The sequence below is a fragment of the Mandrillus leucophaeus genome, unplaced genomic scaffold (assembly GCF_000951045.1).
Source record: "Mandrillus leucophaeus isolate KB7577 unplaced genomic scaffold, Mleu.le_1.0 Scaffold46, whole genome shotgun sequence".
Lineage (NCBI taxonomy): Eukaryota > Metazoa > Chordata > Mammalia > Primates > Cercopithecidae > Mandrillus > Mandrillus leucophaeus.
In genome coordinates this window covers 2,233,237-2,252,879 of record NW_012104920.1, presented here as the reverse complement: position 1 = coordinate 2,252,879, position 19,643 = coordinate 2,233,237, and the positions used below count along the sequence as shown (strand labels likewise).

At 43.1% G+C, this 19,643-nt stretch overlaps 1 protein-coding gene across 1 annotated transcript; it reads left to right on the top strand.

Annotated features, from left to right (window-relative positions):
• Nucleotides 1-595: 595 nt before the first annotated feature.
• FBXO39 (F-box protein 39) lies at nt 596-8,391 on the top strand. Its single transcript, XM_011994642.1, has 3 exons — nt 596-1,731; nt 7,535-7,711; nt 8,047-8,391. The coding sequence occupies exons 1-3, from the start codon at nt 709-711 to the stop codon at nt 8,173-8,175; spliced, it is 1,329 nt and encodes a 442-aa protein (XP_011850032.1). The 5' UTR covers nt 596-708; the 3' UTR covers nt 8,176-8,391.
• The last annotated feature ends 11,252 nt before the right edge of the window (nt 8,392-19,643 follow it).

Sequence of the window (19,643 nt, the reverse complement as noted above, 5' to 3'; positions counted from 1 at the left end):
GCCTCCCAAGTAGCTAGGATTACAGGCATGCACCACCATGCCCGGCTAATTTTGTATTTTTTTAGTAGAGACAGGGTTTCTCCATGGTGGTCAGGCTGGTCTCAAACTCCCGACCTCAGGTGATCCGCCCGCCTCGGCCTCCCAAAGTGCTGGGATTACAGGCATGAGCCACCACGCCCAGCTCACAGTTCTGTGGCTTTGCACGTGTTGTTCCCTCTGCCCAGAATGCATCAGTTCCTCCACCACTACTACTAGGCCCACCTGATCTGCCTCGCAAATCCTACTCACCCTTCAAAACCCAACTCAGACGTCACCTCCTCTGAGCAGCCCTCTCTACTTCCAAACACTGTATTTGGCCAAACAGAGTAAGTCACCCTCCGTGTGTGCTACCCCGCACTAGAGTCTGCCTGAACCTTCCCACTCTCTCACAGGGTTATAATTGAGTACTGGTCTGTATCCCTGGATAGACTGTGAAATCCTTGCAGGTGTGGACTGTATCATGAATGTATCATTGAACCACCCACACCTAGCACAGTGCCTAATGCACTTGGGACCACAGGGAAAGCTGGTTCATTTGAGTTTCGTCTCTGTTTGACAGATAATGGCTCTTCTTTTTTACTCCCCACAGAAAGCAAGTGATTGCTTTCCTTTCCTCATTTTTGGAAGCCCTGCCTAACACACAGCTGCACTCTACATCCCAGTTCCTGGATGGACGAAGAAAGTGAACTGATCCAGCCCCAAGACCAGAGCTGCTGGGCCACTCTGCCTGATGTGTGTCTGTGCCGTGTTTTCTGGTGGCTAGGAGACAGGGACAGGTCCAGGGCTGCTCTTGTCTGCAGAAAGTGGAACCAGATGATGTATTCTGCTGACCTCTGGCGGTACAGGACCATCACCTTCAGCGGGAGACCTTCCAGGGTACATGCATCTGAAGTAGAGTCAGCTCTTTGGTATGTTAAGAAGTTTGGTCGTTATCTGGAGCGCCTGGAGGTCAAATTCCTGAATCCTTACAATGCTGTCTTGACCAAGAAGTTCCAGGTCACCATGCGGGGCCTCCTGTCTTGTCTGAGTAAGAGCAACAACCGTCTGAAATCTCTTTCCATCCAACACTTGGAGCTGGACCGCCTGGTGTGGAGGAACAGCATCAGGAGCTCATTCATCAGGAGCTTGAGCTTCTTCTTAAAGAAGATGGGCAAACACCTGGATTACCTCAACCTAAAAGGGGCCAGGCTGACCGTGGAGCAAGGCTGCCACATTCTCGACTCCCTCAGCCACCTGAGGAATGAGAATGTGATCTCGGAACTCAACATCGAGGACTACTTCAGTCATCACCTTGCTGTCTACAGCAGCCCCCAGTTCAAAAAGACCATGTCCACATTCCACAATCTTGTGTCCCTGAACCTCAACTACAACTGTATCTCCGACGAGCTGCTTGAGAATTTGTGTGAGAACGCCAGCACCCTCTGGACCATAAACATCAAATGCCACATTCATGACCCCCACGGACAGGTCATCTGGGGTATGTCCTGGGCCAAGCTGGCCAGGCAGGCCACCAATCTGAAGGTGAACTTCTACTTTGAACGGATCATGAAGTACGAACGCTTGGCCCGAATCCTCTTGCAGGAGATCCCAGTCAGGAGCATCAGTCTGAGAAGCTGCTATTTCAGTGACCCAGACTGGTCCATGAGACCCACTCTGATAGATCTCCTGCCCACCTTCCGGCACACTCTGCAGGTAGGTAGGACTTGTGAGGAGTGACTGCTGTTTAGGTGACTGGCTTCCCCAGAAGAAAGCCCACTGCTGCCTGCTCTTGGCTGGGCTCCCAAATGTTCACTCAATCTCAAATTGAAGTTCTAGCAAATACCACCAACTAAGCCTCCTCCCCTCCTCCCAAGACCACAGTAGGCAACAAAAGCTGCTACTCACTTCCTACATGTGGTAGACACAAGGAGTTATCTGGTTAGCTGTCAGCCAGGGAAAGCCCCTAAATCCCCACTCAGAGCTATGAAGCCTGAGCCAGGAGGTGCCCTGCAGGTGAAGAGCAGCTGGGCTGCCTCTTCCTACCTTTCCACCAGGTCACAGCAGCATGCAGGAGACCCTGTGACTCCTATGGTCAGATCTCAGTTGGGGGATCTGTCTGGTTATAACAGTGCCAGTGCCTGGTAACTGGGGAGATAGAATGGGGAGGACCAGTCCAGACAAAAAATCAAATTTGATTTACACAACTGAAGAACTCAGAGTTTCGGGCCATTCCCTAATCTAGCAGCTTTCTCATCTGTAAGATCAGGATCATTTTGTCTTTCCAAGGACCTCACAGTGGTTGTGACAATTGATATTAACAGGTTTATGTATCTCTGCAAACATGGATGGACTGCAAGGTGCTAGTACCTCATTAGGGATCCATATAACCCTAAGGTGGGGTAAGGCAGACATCGTCATGGTGCTTGTATGCTGCAGAAGAACTTGAGGTTCAGTGACCAGCCCACAGTCATCCAGCCAGTCCACTGCAGGGCTGGGACGAGCACCTTGTATACTCCAAGTACACTGCCTCCAAATTCCAAGTTTTGCAAACTTGGATGAGATCACCATCATTCTCAAATCTCTTCCTCTAAGAACTACATGTCCAATGTCCCTTATCTAAAAAGCCACCAAATTCCATTAACACCAGACCTGTCCTACAAGAAATGCTAAAGGGAGTTCTTCAATCTGAAAGAAAAGGGCATTGATGAGCAATAAGAAATCATCTGAAGGTACAAGATGTATACTTACTATTGCTTACTGGTAATAGTAAGTACGCAGAAAAACAGAGAATATTGTAACACCGGAATTGTGGTGAGTCAACTACTCATATCTTAAGTAGAAAGACAAACATATAAGCTGATCAAAAATAATAACAACAACAACTTTTCAAGACATTGACGGTACAATAAGATACAAATAGAAACAACAAAAAGTTAAACTGTAGGGAGACAAAGTTAAAGTAAAAAGTTTTTATTCGTTTATTTATGCAATCAGTGGTAAGTTGTCATCAGTTTAAAATAATGAGTTATAAGATATTGTTTGCAAGCCTCATGGTAATCTCAAATCTAAAAACATACAACAGATAAATAAAATAAAAAGCAAGAAATTAAACATAACTCCAGAGAAAATCACCTTCCCTAAAAGGAACACAGGAAGGAAGAAAAGAAGGAAGAGAAGACCACAAAACAACCAGAAAACAAATAACAAAATGGCCAGAGTAAGTTCCTACTTAATACTAACATTGAATATAAATGGACTAAACCCTCTAATCAAAAGATGTAGGTGGCTGAACAGATTAAAAAGAAAGACTCAGTTATCTGCTGCCTACAAGTAGCATATTTCACCTATAAAGACACACGTAGATTGAAAATAAAGAGATAGAAAATGATATTTAATGCCAACGGAAACCAAAAAAGAGCAGCAGTAGCTATGCTTATATCAGACAAAATAGTTTTCAATACAAAATCTATAAAAAGAGACAAAGAAAGTCATTATATAATGACAAAAAAGAGTCAATTCAGCAAGAGGATATAACAATTGTAAATATATATATGCACTCAACACTGGAGCACCCAGACATATAAAGCAAATATTATTAGGGCTAAAGAGAGAGATAGACCCTGATATAATAACAGCTGGAGACTTCAACACCCCCCTTTCAGTATTGGGTAGATCTTCAAGACAGAAAATCAACAAAGAAACAGCAGACTTAATCTGCATTAGGAACAAAAAGGGCCTAAAGGATATTTACAGAAAATTTTATCCAATGGCTGAAGAATACACATTCTTCTCCTTAGCACATGGATCATTCACAAGGATTGGCCACACGTTAGGTCACAAAAAAGTCTTAAAACATTCAAAAAATTGAAATTATAACAAGCATCTTCTCTGACTACAACAGAATAAAACTAGAAATTAATAACAAGAAAAATTTTGGAAATTATATGAACACATGGAAATTAAACAATATGCTCCTGAATAACCAGTGGTTCATGAAGAGATTAAGAAGGAAATTGAAATATTTTTGAAACAAACAATAATAGAGACACAACATACCAAAACCTGTAGGATACAGTGAGCAATACTAAGAGGGAAGTTTATAGCTATAAGCGCCTACATCAGAAAAGAAGAAAAACTTCAAATAAACGTTCTAGTGATACACTTTAAAGGACTAAACAAACCAAGAGCAAACCAATCCCAAAATTGGTAGAAGAAACAATAAAGATTGGAGCAGGAATGAGTGCAAGTGAAACAAATAATGCAAAAGATCAAGGAAATAAAGTTTTTGAAAAGATAAACCAAATTGACAAATCATTAGCCAAAATAAGAAAACAATGAGAGAAGACCCAAATAAATAAAATCAGAGATGAAAAAGGAGACATTACAACCAATACTGGAGAAATACAAAGGATAATTAGAGCCTATAATGAGCAACTGTATGCCAATAAATTGGAAAACCTAGAAGACATGGATAAATTCCTAGACACTTACAACCTACCAAGATTGAACCATGAAGAAATCCAGAACCTTAACAGACCATTGACAAGTAACAAGACAGAAGCTGTAATAAGAAGTCCCGAAGCAAAGAAAAGCCCTTGACCTGACGGCTGTACTGCTGAATTTTATCAAATATTTAAAGAAGAATTAATACCAATCCTATTCAAACTACTCCAAAAAAATAGAAGCAGAGGGAATACTTTTAAACTCATTCTACAAGGCTGGTATTACCCTGATACCAAAGCCAGATAAGGATACATCAAAAACAAGAAAACTATAGGCAAATATTCCTAATGAACATTGATGGAAAATTTCTCAACAAATTACTAGCAAACCAAATTTGACAACACATTACAAAGATCATTCATCCTCACCAAGTGGGATTTATCGCAGGGATGCAAGAATGGTTCAAAATATGCAGACAAATCAATGTGATACCTCATAACAACAGAATTAAGAACAAAAAACATATGATTATTTTAATCAATGCTGTAAAAGCATTTGATAAAATTCAACATCCCTTCATGATTAAAACTCTCAAAAAACTGGGTGTAGAAGGAACATACCTCAATACAATAAAAGCCATATATGACAGACCCACAGCTAGTATCATATTGAATAGGGAAAAACTGAAAGCCTTTTCTTTAAGATTCGGAACAAAGTAAGGATGCCACTGTTACCACTGCCATTCAACATAGTACTGGAAGTCCTAGCTAGAGCAATCAGATGAGAGAAATAAAAAGCATCCATATAGAAAACAAAGTCAAATAATTTTTGTGTGAAGATGTGATATTATATTTGGAAAAACCTAAAGACTCCACCAAAAAAAACTATCAGCTAAAAAAATACAGTAAAGTTGCAGGATACAAAATCAACATACAAAAATCAGTAGCATTTCTATATTCCAACAGTGAACAATCTGAAAAATAAATCAAGAAAGTAATCCTGTTTACAATAGCTACAGATAAAATTAAATACCTAGGAATTAACCAAAGGAATGAAAGATCTCTACAATGAAAACTATAAAATATTGATGCAAGAAATTGAAGAGGACAGAAAAAATGGAAAGATATTCTATGTTCATGAGTTGGAAGAATCAATATTGTGAAAATGTTTATACTACCCAAAGCCATCTACAGATTCAGTGCAATCCTATCAAAATACCAATGATGTTCTTCACAGAAATAGAACAGAGAATCTTAAATTTATATATATATATGGAATCACAAAAGATGCAGAATAGCCAAAGCTGTCCTGACCAAAAAGAACAAAACTGTAGAAACCACATTACCTGACTTCAAATTATACTGCAGAGCTATAGTCACTAAAACAGCATGAGACTAGCATAAAAACAGATTTTGAGCTCCTTATATATTCTGGTTATTTATTAATCCCATAAAGACCAACAGAACAGAATAGAGAACCCAGAAACAAATTCATTCATGTATAGTGAACTCACGTTTGACAAAGGTGTCAAAAACATACATTGGGAAAAGGACAATCTCTTCAGTAAATGGTGCTAGGAAAACTGGATATCCATATGCAGAAGAATGAAACTAGACCACTATCTCTTGCCATATATGAAAATCAAATCAAAATGGACTGAAGACTTCAATCTAAGACCTCAAGCTATGAAACTACTACAAGAAAACATTGCGGAAACTCTCCAGGACATTGGACTGGGCAAAGATCTCTTGAGTAATACCCCACAAGCACAGGCAACCAAAGCAAACAGAGACAGATGGGATCACATCAAGTTAAAAGGTTTCTGCACAACGAAGGAAACAATCAACAAAGTGAAGAGACAACCCACAGGAAGAATGGGAGAAAATATTTGCAAGCTACCCATCTCACAAGGGATTAATAAACAACCAGAATACATAGAGCTCAAACAACTCGATAGGAAAAATAGTAATCCAGTTAAAAATGGGCAAAAGACCTGAACAGGTATTTCTCAAAAGAAGACATATAAATGGCAAAATAGATATATTAAAAGGTGCTCGACATCACTGATCATCAGAGAAATGCAAATCAAAACCACAGTGAGATATTATATCACCCCAGTTAAAACGATTTTTATTCAAAAGACAGGCAACAGCAAATGCCGGAAAGGATGTGGAGAAAAGGAAATTCTCATATACAGTTGGTGGGAATTTAAAGTAGTACAGCCACTGTAGAGAACAGTTTGGAGGTTCCTCAAAAAACTAAAAATAGAGCTTACATACGATCCAGCAATCCCACTGCTAGGTATATACCGCAAAGAAAGAAAGTCAATATATCAAAGAGATGTCTGCACTCTCATGTTTATTGCAGCACTGTTTACAATAGCCAATATTTGGAAGCAACCTAAGTGTCCATCAATGGATAAAGAAAATGTGGTACATACACACAATGGAGTACTATTCAGTCACAAAAAAGCATGAGATTCTCTCGTTTACAATAACATAGATGCAACTGAGGTCGTTATGTTAAGTGAAATACGTCAGGCACTGAAGGACAAACTTTGCATGTTCTCACTTATTTGTGGGAGCTAAAAATTAAAACAATTTAACTCATGGAGACAGAGGGTAGAAGGATGGTTACCAGAGGCAGGGAAGGGTAGTAGGGGGTGGAGAGGGAAGTGGGGATGGTTAATGGGTACAAAAAAAGAAAGAACGAACAAGATCTAGTATTTGATAGCACGACAGGGTGTCTATAGTTAATCATCATTTAATTGTACATTTTTAAATAACTAAAAGAGTATAATTGGATTGTTTGTAACACAGGATAAATGCTTGAAGTCACGGATACTCTATTTACCCCATTGTGATTATTACACATTGTATGCCTACATCAAAATATCCCATATACCCCATAAATATATATACCTATGTACCACAAAAATTAAAAACTAAAATTAAAAGCCCCCAAACCATCATAGCTATCAGGCCCAGAGCCAGGTCGTGGAACTGTTACAGGACAACCCAGCCAGTCTCAGCATCTCTGCCCACACACATCTTCCCTTTCGGTGCTTTTCCAGAAATTAACTTTTGAATTCAACAACAACCACGAGTCACTGGACGAGGAGCTGCACCTCCTCATCGTATCCTGCAGGAAGTTGTTTTACTTCAAAATCTGGGCTTTCCTTGATGTTAGGTTTGTGGAGCGGATCCTGAAGAGTCAGAAAGAACGGCAGTGTGCCCTGCGCACGCTCAAGGTAAGCGGTCCCCAGGCTGGTTCCACGAGGTGGAGTGGGGACATCCGGGAATGGTACTTCCGCTCTGGAATGAAGGGCAGAGATGAGGCAATGAACAGAATCATCTGTTCATTGGAAATCAGCAGTTTCACAGAAGGGAATTTGGAGCTCTTTTTTCTAGCAGTTGGTTTTGGTCTTTTCCTGATTCTGCCAACATATTTTCCTGATTCAACAACTGTATGTGTAGATCATTTAAGTTGTTGTCAAGCCCTGAAAAGTGTAGTCACAATGTGTCTCTCTGTGTGTGTGTGTGTGTGTGTGTGCTCATATGTGGATGTATTTCTCTGTTGGCACAGGTGAGAATTTATACAAACAGATATGAGACGAATGAAGAGGACAGGACCCTGCGGGAAATTTACAGGAAGTATAGAAAGCTGATCGACTCAGAGCTTAGCTATTTCGTCATCGCTTACCCTATGATGTAATGAACGCTCTACAGATGAAGAAAGCTAGGAGCACTTTGAACTTGAAAATCATTTCTCTTAGAACTACACTCGGGCATGGCCAGCCCTTTTGCTCCTCTCTCTTTTTTTTTTTTTTTTTTGGTCAGTTCAATACCAACAGGAGCAGCCCAGCAAAGGCTGAGACTGCTGATGACCTGAAGGCTCCAGGTGGCTTTAAAGCGCTATGTTTACCAACTATCCAGGTGTAATTTCTCTTTTTGTCAGTTTTGCTTTTTGACACCCTCACTCATCCACAGAGCTAAAAACCCAAAGCCACTCAGAGTAGCTTCCTTTTTTTTTTTTTTTTTTTGAAATGTGTTGATGAAAAGACTCAAACTGTGTAAAATATTTTTAGAGATTTATTCTGAGCCAAATATTTTTAGAGATTTACTCTGAGCCAAATATGAGTGACCATGGCCTGTGACACAGCCCTCAGGAGGTCCTGAGAACATGTGCCCATGGTGATCGGGGTACAGCTTGCTTTTATATATTTTAGGAGGCATGAGACATCAATCAAATAGATTTAAGAAATATATTGGTTTGATTCAGAAAGGTGGGGCAACAAAGCAGGGGCTTCTAGGCTGTAGGTAAATTTAAACATTTTCTGGTTGACAATTGGTTGAGTTTATCTGAAGACCTGGGATCAACAGAAAGGAAATGTTTGGGTTAAGATAAAGGATTGTGGAGACCAAGTTTTACTGCGCAAAGGAAGCTCTCAGACAGCTGACTTCAGAGAGAGCAAGTTGTAAAATGTTTCTTATTGGACTTAAAATGGTCCCTGGCTCTTAGCTGATTATCTCCTGGAACTGGAAAGGAAGGAAGGAAAACAAAAGGGAAAGGAGATTCTCTATAGAATGTGGATTTTTCCCACAAGAGACTTTGCAGGGCAATTTCAAGGTATGACAAAGAAATATATTTTGGGATAAAACATTTTGATTTTCTTCCTTGTTATGCCAGAGTCAGATTGGAAAGTCATTATATACAGGGTTAAATAAAACCCATCTGACTAGAATTTATGGCTTGTAGGGCATGACGACTCCTCAGATCCCTTCGATAGGAATTTGGGCAAGATTTAAAAAAACAAAAAAATAAGAGCTTAGTCCTCAGGCAGAGTGCACAGAGTCTCGCTCTGTTGCCCAGGCTAGAGTGCAGTGGTGCGATCTCAGCTCACTGCAACTTCTGCCTCTCAGGTTCAAGCAATTCTCCTGCCTCAGCCTCCAAGTAGCTGGGACTACAGGCATGTGCCACCATGCCCAGATAATTTTCATATTTTTTGTAGAGATGGATTTCACCACGTTAGCCAGGCTGGTCTCCAACTCCTGGCCTCAAATGATCCACCTGCCTCAGCCTCCCAAAGTGCTTGGATTACAAGCGTGAGCCACCACACCTGGTCCCAGAGTAGCTTCTTACTAGAGGACCCTGACTCCTGCTGACCTGTGCACCTGAAAAGGTGTGTGTAACCTTGGAGCAAATCGAATCACGTTTTCTACTGACTGACATTGTCAGTTTATAAATCCTTTGTATCTGCTGACCTTCATGTGGGAACCTCCTGACATTGACATTGTCTGGGCCCGATCTCAGATGCATAGAAACCTCCAGACTACCATTGGATGAAGCAGGAAAAGCCCCACTTTTAGGAGGAGTCTGCTCAGAGCCGGAACTCCCTCCCACAGAAGGAACCCAGCCCCTGACTTAATGGCATCATGGACTCAAATCTCCTGCCTCTGTTTTTGCTGTGTCTCCTTCATTTTTCCACAAATATGCTGGGACTGGGTCTGTGACGTTGAACATAGATGTAAATGGCCAAGTTTGATGGCTCCAAACCTGGCTTTTGGAGCCAGGTGTCTGGGGTTGAGTACTGGCCTGCCATGCACTTGTCTTGTGCCTTTGGGTAAGAATTTAACCTCCCTGAGTTTCAGCTTCTCTGTGTGTAAATGAAGAAAAAAAAAAATAATTACATGCATTGCAACATACACACCTGGCCTGTGGAGGCTTTTATCTTGTTTAATATATGAAGGAACAGGCTCTAAGGAAGTTAATTTACCCCGAGGCATACAGCCAATTTGTGGCAGAACTAATAACAAAGTCTCCAGATTTAGAACCCAGGACTCTTTCTTCCACCTAAACAACAGAATGCGAAGAACCCATTCCCTCTCCCTTCCTCCACCCAGCTTATCTCAGACAGATATTAAAGTGGTCACTGGTTGAGTGTTTACATGCTAGATATAAATTCACCTAGTTTCATTTAATCCTCACACAGCTCTAGAAAGTAGAGACTACTGTTATCCCTCTTTTAGAGGGATCCTGAAGGGTTGCCAAGTCTAACCTGCCCCGTCACGCATTTAGGAAGTGCTGGAAGGGAGTGTCAAACCCAACCCAATTCCAGAGCTCTGCTCTTAATTCCTACATATTATCCCCCACAGCAAGAGGATTTGGGGTCTGTTGTACCGTAATTCTACTAAGTGAAGAGCATGGTTGGAAGAGAGGATCAATGATAATTAATTCCTGAGCCCATGCCATAGACATTGTATTACTTCTGGTCCTTTGAGGGTTTTGTGCATGCGATGGCATAGAGTTCTTTTTTTCAATCGATACAAATTAATAAAATCCCAGAACACTTTTAACAAGTGACATTTCAGATTTTGTTTGTCTTGCCTCTTGTGTGCTGTGCCCATATAGTTGCTTAGCTGAGGTTTTCGGAAGTGAGAAGTGTTGGTGACATTGTCAGACAAAGGATTTGCAACTGTCATAGACTCACCATCCACCACATGGCACTCACAGGTGGCATTTATTCACAAACAGACCTCAAAGACTCCAAAATACTGAGGATTTTCCATGGTATCCAGAGATGATGAGGGAACAAAGGTCTGTACCAGCTTGAGCAACAGGCACCCGTCAATACGGCTTGTTACCGACACGTTAATCTCCATGGCAACATAAAGCTATTCTTTCCTTAAATTTAACCATCCCAACAAATTTGAAAAATGCTAACTCCCTCCAATAAGGACTTTCTGAACCTAATTGAGATTGTCCTTTTAAATGCCATTTATGATATGAGGCAGGCAACGGGAAGTATTTTATAAGTAACTTGTCTTCTTTAAGGATTTTAAGGAATATACGCCAGGGACTGACAGCCACAACTCACATAAGCCTCAAACCAAGCTACCCTGTGCTCCATAATGACTTTATTATGCAATTGTTATAAAGGTAAACCAGAAAAAAGAAAAAAAAAAAAAAGCTGGCTCAGGCTTTTTAGGTATTAATGAGACTTCAGTGTTTGGAATACAAGTAGGTTGATAGCATTCTGCTAATTCCATTTCTGGGCTAGACTAGATACTTTTCAAAGTCTCCATTCACAGCTTTAAGGTTTATGCCTTCAAGACACACATTTTTTAGGGCTGTAGGCCAAATTGAAAGAAGCCAACCTGCTATTTTATAATGTGGACTGTAGGCTTGCCTGTAGTAACGGAGATGTTTCACTATTTCTTCTCTGTCCTATCAGCTTTTCTCAGCCTTTGAGGCAGTGTACGTATCAGCAGACGGCAGAGGTTAGTCAATTTCTTTTCAAAGTCCAGCCAAAGATAAGCATCTTTAAGCCTCTATCACACCACTGCACTCCAGCCTGAGCAACAGAGCGAGACCCCATCTCTAATACAAATAGACAATAGGTAAAACAAACATAAGCCTCTACACTTCTTGACTTCTTCCTCCAATACTCTTTTGGAATTGCTTTTGGCAAAGTGTCATTGGTGGCTGCCTAATTGCCACATCTAGAGGATGCTTTTCCTTTCTTAGCTGACTCTCTGGAGCCTTTGACCTGCTGACCCAGTGCCTCAAAAAGTGGCACCCGAGGCCGGGTGCAGTGGCTCACGCCTATAATCCCAGCACGTTGGGAGGCCGAGGCAGGCAGATCACGAGGTCAGGAGATCGAGACCATCCTGGCTAACATGGTGAAACCCTGTCTCTACTAAAAATACAAAAAATTAGCCGGGCGTGGTGGCGGGAGCCTGTAGTCCCAGCTATTCGGGAGGCTGAGGCAGGAGAATGGGGTGAACCCAGGAGGCAGAGCTTGCAGTGAGCCGAGATCACGCCACTGCACTCCAGCCTGGACGACAGAGCAAGACTCTGTCTTTAAAAAAAAAAAGTGGCACCCATGACACCCATGCTCTCCTGGCTTCCTCTAGCCCCTGGGATGTTTCGCCCAGCCTGAGAGTGTTGATGTTTCTCAAGACTCAGCCCCTCGGCGGCTTCTACCACCACCTGTCTGCAGATGTCTCCCAGCCCTCTTGCTACAGCCAGACCTCTCTCCACCCACGGGCTCCTCATACTCAGAGACAGAGCTTGCCCCCTTGGCTCTCCCACCCTCACCCTTAATTTATTTTATTTTATTTTATTTTATTTTTAGGCAAGAGTCTCACTCTATCGCCCAGGCTGGAGTGCAGTGGCACTATCTCAGCTCACTGCAACCTCTGCCTCCCTGCTTCAAGCGATTCTCTTGCCTCAGCCTCCTGAGTAGCTGAGATCATAGGCACTTGCCACTACATCCGGCTAATTTTTGTGTTTTTAGTAGAGACGGGGGTTTCACCATGTTGGCCAGGCTGGTCTCGAACTCCTGACCTCAAGTGATCCACCCACTTCAGCCTCCCACAGTGCTGGGATTACAGGCGTGAGCCACCGTGCCCGGCCTTCACCCCCGTTTTAGAAGCCCTCCTCCTCCTACGTTCCCTCTCAGCAATCCATTCACCCTGTTACTCAAGCCAGAAACCTGGGAGCCACCCTAGATCCCTCCCTGTCCCTCGCCCTGTATAACAAATCAGTCTCCAAGCCACTTAGCCCCCAGACATTTCTGGACTCTGTCCCTTCTTCACTGTTTCTATATTCCTGTCTTAACTCAGTCTCTCTTATGTCTACCTGGATTGCTGGGCCTCCTGCATTGCCTTCAGGCCTCCAGTTCCAATCTCTGCCCAGCCTCCAGCCCTCAGCCCCATCCACACTTGCCTAAAAGCACCCTGCTCTTTCAAGCATCGGTTTCTTCCTTCCCGTCCTCCTGGAATGTCCTTCCTACCTTTCTCCTTGACTGCTGAATTTCTGTTCCTGTTCCATAGCAGGTGCTCACCAATTGGTAATGGCTGTTTCAGACAGGCTCATCAGCATCCTTCCTGTCTCAGTTTAGGCGGCTCCTCTTCCAGGAAGCTGTTCCTGATCCCTAAGGCCATTCTCACAGCTATCATGGTTATTGTCGCTTCGCCTCCCTCCCTACTCTGCCTGCTACATGATAGGTGCTCAATAAATGCGGGAGATATTATTTTGAAATTTGTACTTTTCTCTAGTCCCAGCTACTCAGGAGGCTGAGGCAGGAGGATCACCTGAGCCTGGGGAGGTCGAGGCTGCAGCGAACCCTGATCACGCTGCTGTACTCCAGATTGGGTGACAGAGCAAGATTCTGTCTCAAAAAAAAAGAAAAGAAACTTGTACTTTTTATTTTTATTTGTTTCTTTTTTTGAGACAGAGTTTCACTCTGTCACCCAGGCTAGAGTGCAGTGGCGTGATCTCGGCTCACTGCAACCTCTGCCTCCTGGGTTCAAGCGATTCTCTTGCCTCAGCCTAGCAAGTAGCTGGGATTACAGGAGCTGCCACCACGCCTGGCTAATTTTTGGAATTTTAGTAGAAACGGGGTTTCACCATGCTGTCCAGGCTGGTCTCAAATTCCTGACATCAGGTGATCCACCCGCCTCGGCCTCCCGAAGTGCTGGGATTGCAGGCAGGAGCCATTGTGCCTGGACAAATTTGTTCTTTTTAAAGCTCTGGTACTACTTTTCAATATTTACTGTTAGTTCACAGATGCTTTTTCTCAAAATATTGGAAACTGACTCATTTAAGAAGAAACTAGGTACCATTTAGTGGGAACCCACTACATCAGGCACTATACATACCATAACTCCTTTTATCTTCACAACAACCTGGCAAGAAGAATGGTCTTCATCTGATTTACAGACCAAAAAATGAAGATCAGAGAAGTTAAGTAACTTCCCTGAAGCCTCACAGCCACTTTGTGCAGAGCAGGAATTCCAATCTCACCCACTCCTTTCGCTGCCCCACACCCCACACCTAGGGCTGTTACAGAGGCAGTGTCCTGGCAAGATGCTGACTCGGGCTTTTTAGGAAATGGTGATTTGGAACTTGACAATGATCTTTCAAAAACTTCAGTCTTAAATTAGGCAGTTACCTGCTGACCTGATACATAGAAACCCCTGCCTAGAAAGGCACCCTTGGGATGTATCTACACTTGTTAAGAGGAAGAAATTTCCCTGACATGCATTGGTCAATTGGAAACCACAAGAATCTCACTAGCCTCCTCTATCCCAGAGCCTGGTGGCAAAGTGCCGCAGCAGAAAAGGGCTATGTGGATCACAAGGACAGCGTAGGCCTCATGACTCTGAGATAACAGAACAGAGGCACAGAGAGGCTAAGCAACTTACCCAAGGTCACACAGTAAGAGGAAGAGTGAGCCAGGATTTGAACCTTAGTCTATCTGACATAAAGGCCAGCATCCCATCTATAAAATGGAGCTAGTAATCATACCAGCCTCTTCAGGTTTTTGTAAAGATTTGATGAGAAAATATACAAGAAGTCACTTTATGAACCGTGGATCACAGCCGAGTGTGACAGGTCATCGCTATTGTTGTCCATCAGTCAATTATCTGGGATGGCCTGAGGTTGTGTCACACCTACATAAGCCACGGAAAAATCGACTCATGAAAAAATCAGGACTGGGCATGAATGAATGAGAAACTACGTTTAAATGGAGTCCAGACTGAACGGGAACCAAAGTTGGATTCTAATACCATCGGGGTGGTTACCTGTGGCAGAAACAGCCCAAGCAAATATGTGACCATATGCTCACATCACACCTAAATGTTTAAGTTGTCCTCTCATTTTGAACATTAATCTGTTTTCAGGGGATGATTCAGGGAAAAGAATAAATCAAGCCATTACTGTGGTATTTGGACCAGCGGCCACATGCCATTGAGATGCTGAGAACAAGGATGCAGGTTTTCTTTTCATGCTCTTAGGAATGTAAGTCTAGGATCTGGACCCACTCTGAGGAATCTTTCCTCTCCACTCCCACTGGCTATTGGGAATCTTAGGAGCCAGTAAGCCAGGAATTTGACTGTTTATACTTTCCTCTTATTTGTTTCAATGGATTAAGGTACCAGATTGGTCTGTAACACCCTACGGTTTCTAACTGGCTTTCATTTAACATTGACACCATTAATGCCACCATGCAACAATGAACTGTTTACTTGCCTGAGAAATTGCATGTGGGATTTAAAACTTTCTCTAATATTCATTTTTTCAACTGATGATCTCTCAGGAGTTTTTTCTGGTGGTGTTTGAGACAGTGACTGATGTCGGCATTTTCCCAGGATGTGCAGGCCCCCAAGTTTAAAGCCCAGTTGACCCTGTGTGCCAGATAAGGACCAGTGATGTAAGAGGTTCTCCAAATCACACCACTAGCTTTGGAAAATTAGCTGAGAAACATTTTATGTAGAGAAAAAAAGACTTGGAAAATTGTCTTCTGAATTAAACATATTAGTCTTCTTCAGGTAGCAGCAAATAGAACAATTGATTGTGACCAAGTGCCTGCCTGCCTGCCTGCCTTTCTTTCTTTCTTTCTTTCTTTCTTTTCTTTCTTTTTTTTTTTTTTTGAGATGGAGTTTTGCTCTTTGTCACTCAGGCTGGAATGCAGTGGTGTGATCTCGGCTCACTGCAACCTCTGCCTCCTGAGTTCAAGCGATTCTCCTGTCTCAGCCTCCCAAGTAGCTGGGATTACAGGCACCCGCCACCACACCTGGATAATTTTTGTATGTTTTCTTATTTAGTAGAGACGGAGTTTCACCATGTTGACCAGGCTGGTCTCGAACTCCTGACCTTGGGTGATCTATCCCCCACCCCCCCGTGGCCTCCCAAAGTGCTGGGATTACAGACGTCAGCCACCACACCAGGCCTCCAAGTACCTTTCTTATGGACCAAGTTCATTACCAATATTTTAGCAATGGCCTTAGGTAGACTGTATATGATGATTCTCCTAAATAAGGTTATTCTCTTTCTGTTAAATGTGGTTTTCCTTGATTTATGGATGCATCTGGAACTATTATTTTGGCAGGTTTTACAAGGTCTCAGAATCAGTTTGGTTACAGGAACTGTGTTTGACGTTTGTGTCGAAGTTCTCCTCATAGCCTGGAAAATGTGAAGCCTCTTTTGCAAGAGTGGAAATGGTTGCCTTTAAGCCAGATTTAAACACTGTTAGCTCGTTGTGAAAAACACAAGTGCCAGTGATTAACAAAGCATGTTTACCTAATTTACTTCAGATCTGGTCTCAGTTAAAGGTTAGCTCATCCTTATCAGGTGGCCACAGAAACTAGATCCCAGTAGCAGAGTGACCTTTGGAAGCTCGAATTCTAGTCAATGGACTTAAAGTGAGACCGTGGGAGCCAGTTCTTCACTTCATTAAGCAGAGCTGAAAGACTGTCTTCTTTCCAGCTCCCTGTTTTCCTTCCTTGGGCTATTTTCTGTAAGTCAGACTTGGTTTGCCTCAATACTACTCATGCCCTGTAAAAATAAATCAACTACACGAGACTGTTGACTGTATGGCCACCAGCCCTGCCCTGGTGGGCAAACGACTCTAGGGAGCGTCCTTTGCAACACTAGTATCTGAGGTGCAGCCCTCCATTCCTCGTGTTTTTCATCCACTCCCCCTTTCCTTTCTTTCCCCACAACATAGGACTCTTTGCACAAGAGACCAATGGGTTAGCCAGCAGGCCTAGGCAGCTGCCTGGGGGGAAGGAGATACCAGCTTGACTCATGATCAGATACTTTATTTCCTGTGACGGGCAGCTCAGAATCCAGCATCAGTGTTCCTATTAATTTCTTGTTAGTTTTGCAGCTTTGGGTGTCTGAACTTGTTGACAGCAGGCTGTACGAACATTTGTTGGAAACCTCAAGAATCTCACTAGCCTCCTCTATCCCAGAGCCTGGGATGGCAAAGTGCTACACCAGAAAAGGGCTATGTGGATCACAAGAACAGTGTAGGCCTCATGACTCTGAGATAACAGAACAGAGGCACAGAGAGGCTAAGCAACTTAGCCAAGGTCACACAGTAAGAGAAAGAGTGAACCAGGATTTGAACCTTGGTCTATCTGACATAAAGGCCAGCATCCCATGTATAAAATGGAGCTAGTACTCATACCAGCCTCTTCAGGTTTTTGTAAAGATTTGGTGAAAAAATATATGAGAAGTCACTTTATGAACTGTAGATCACAGCCGAGTGTGACAGGTCATCGCTATTGTTGTCCATCAGTCAATTATCTGGGATGGCCTGAGGTTGTGTCACACCTACATAAGCCACGGAAAAATTGACTCATGGAAAAATCAGGACTGGGCATGAATGAATGAGAAACTACGCTTAAACAGAGCCCAGACTGAACGGGAACCAAAGGTGAGTTCTAATACCATTACTCACTACTGTTACCCAAATATGATCCTGCTCCCCTGGGAGGGTGGCTCTGACCTTGTCACTCCCAACCCTGGCACCCCCAGAGCATGCTAGAGTGGCGGTGGAGGGCGAAGATGACAAGACATGGGCTCTCTGGGTTAGGGTGAGTGGCAGGCAACGGAATCCACAGAACAGAGAAATACCTAGATTGGGTACCCTGGGAGAAAAACAAGCGTCTGGAGATTTTTCCAGCGTGCCAAGTCCTGTGCCACCAGGAGAATTCCCACTTATCACTGCCAAATGAACCACAGGAGAGACAGAAACTTTGCTCTGTGTTTCTTTTAATTATGTGGATGACAGACACGTTCGACTTTGGTTCTATCTTAAGAAAATTCAAGTTTAAATGACTCCCAATTTAAGCGATGGTATTTTAAAATAAATTTTGTATTATCTAAGAAGAAAGCTGTATTTTATCTTAAAAAGATTTCTGGCTTGGATGGGTCAGAGCAGTATGGAACAGGGTGGCCTTCATCAGTAGCTACGAAGGCTTTTGCAACTGTGGGCTAATTGCAGGTGTCCTTCATGAAACACAGCCTAAGACCAGATTTCATTTGTGAAACACGTCGATACCCAATAAGACCTAGGAAGTGCATGAGCAGGTTTACCAGCAAAACATTGTTTTCTTGAAATCTTAGATGTTGCTGCATTTTGTGTCTACATGTTGAGAAATGGCCTCAACCGTAATCAAAATTGCATTTCCCTTAAAATCAGCGTATTCCAGACACTGTTGAGAGTCTTCCACACGTTATCTCGCTCATCTAGGCTTTATTAGTCTTGTTTACAGATTAGGCAACTGAAGCTCGGGGAAGTTGAGTAACTTAGCGGGGATCACACCACAGGTAGACCGTGGAACTCATCCACCAGCTGATTTGAGTCACATCTCCCTGCAGAGCCTGAGATCTCAATCCACCGCTGAGGCTGGCTGCCTCTGAGAGCAGTATTCACAAGAAAGGATTTAGCCCAGTGTCTTCACATCCTCTGGAACACACCTCATAACCCTGCTAAGTTAGCAGAAACTCTGAGGTCTGCCCAGTGAGCTGGGAAGGCCTATTTGGACTCTTCCAAGCCAGAGCAGAAGAGCACCCAGAGGCTTCCCAGTGAGCAGAGAGGGGCGTCCCTCCTTGATTGGGGCTTGGGAAGGGCTGTGTATTTGCTGAGCACTCTGAGAGATGTTCAGCACTGAAGTGGCATAGATCAGAATTAAGCCAGCGCTTTTGGCCTCAAAGGGGATTTCTCCATCCCAGATTGGGAACATCCCTTTCTGATGGCAAAGAGTCTCTGGACCAAGGAACACCTAGATTGCAAAGCTCCCAGGTATTAGGCCCACACTCTGCATTATCATTTTGCCCTACGACAGCCAGATTCAGGCAACAGCAAGGATTAGGAAGAGTTCCGGACCATATAGTCCATTCCTTACTTTACAGGCGGCCCTAAGGAAGGAGAGAAACTTCCCTGGCAGTGTTGGAACTAGAAGCTAGGTCTCCTGAGCCCCACACTGTCGGGTGTCCATAAGCATCAGGGAACCAACTGTTAGCAGAGTGCAGCAGCGGCTTCACACATGGGAGGGTGCTGAGATGGTAAGCCTCGTGCTTGGAAGGTGTTCCTTCAATGTTAGCGGAATAAGGAATGAATGCGCAGTCTCCCCCAGCCAAGGTCTTCCTTTGACAGTAACCCACATCGATCTCCGACCTGCTGCAACTCAGCGGAAGGCAGCCTCCCGTAAGTAGAACTCTTTTTGGACAAGAAACAGTAAGTATATAAAACAGTCTTGCTGAAAACTTGTAAAGAGGTACGTAACCATTAAAATAATTATAAAGACAATTTAGCCGCATGAACAAAGGCTTGCAATAATTAGCAGTGAAGGAAAAAAACAATCATGAAATTGAGTTTATGC

Bases quoted from the DNA above. Each gene is read 5' to 3' on its own strand.
- FBXO39 (XM_011994642.1), top strand. From the start codon at position 709: ATGGACGAAGAAAGTGAACTGATCCAGCCCCAAGACCAGAGCTGCTGG. The intron at 1,732-7,534 runs GTAGGTAGGACT...GTGCTTTTCCAG, and splicing joins CCTTCCGGCACACTCTGCAG to AAATTAACTTTTGAATTCAA. The intron at 7,712-8,046 runs GTAAGCGGTCCC...CTGTTGGCACAG, and splicing joins GTGCCCTGCGCACGCTCAAG to GTGAGAATTTATACAAACAG.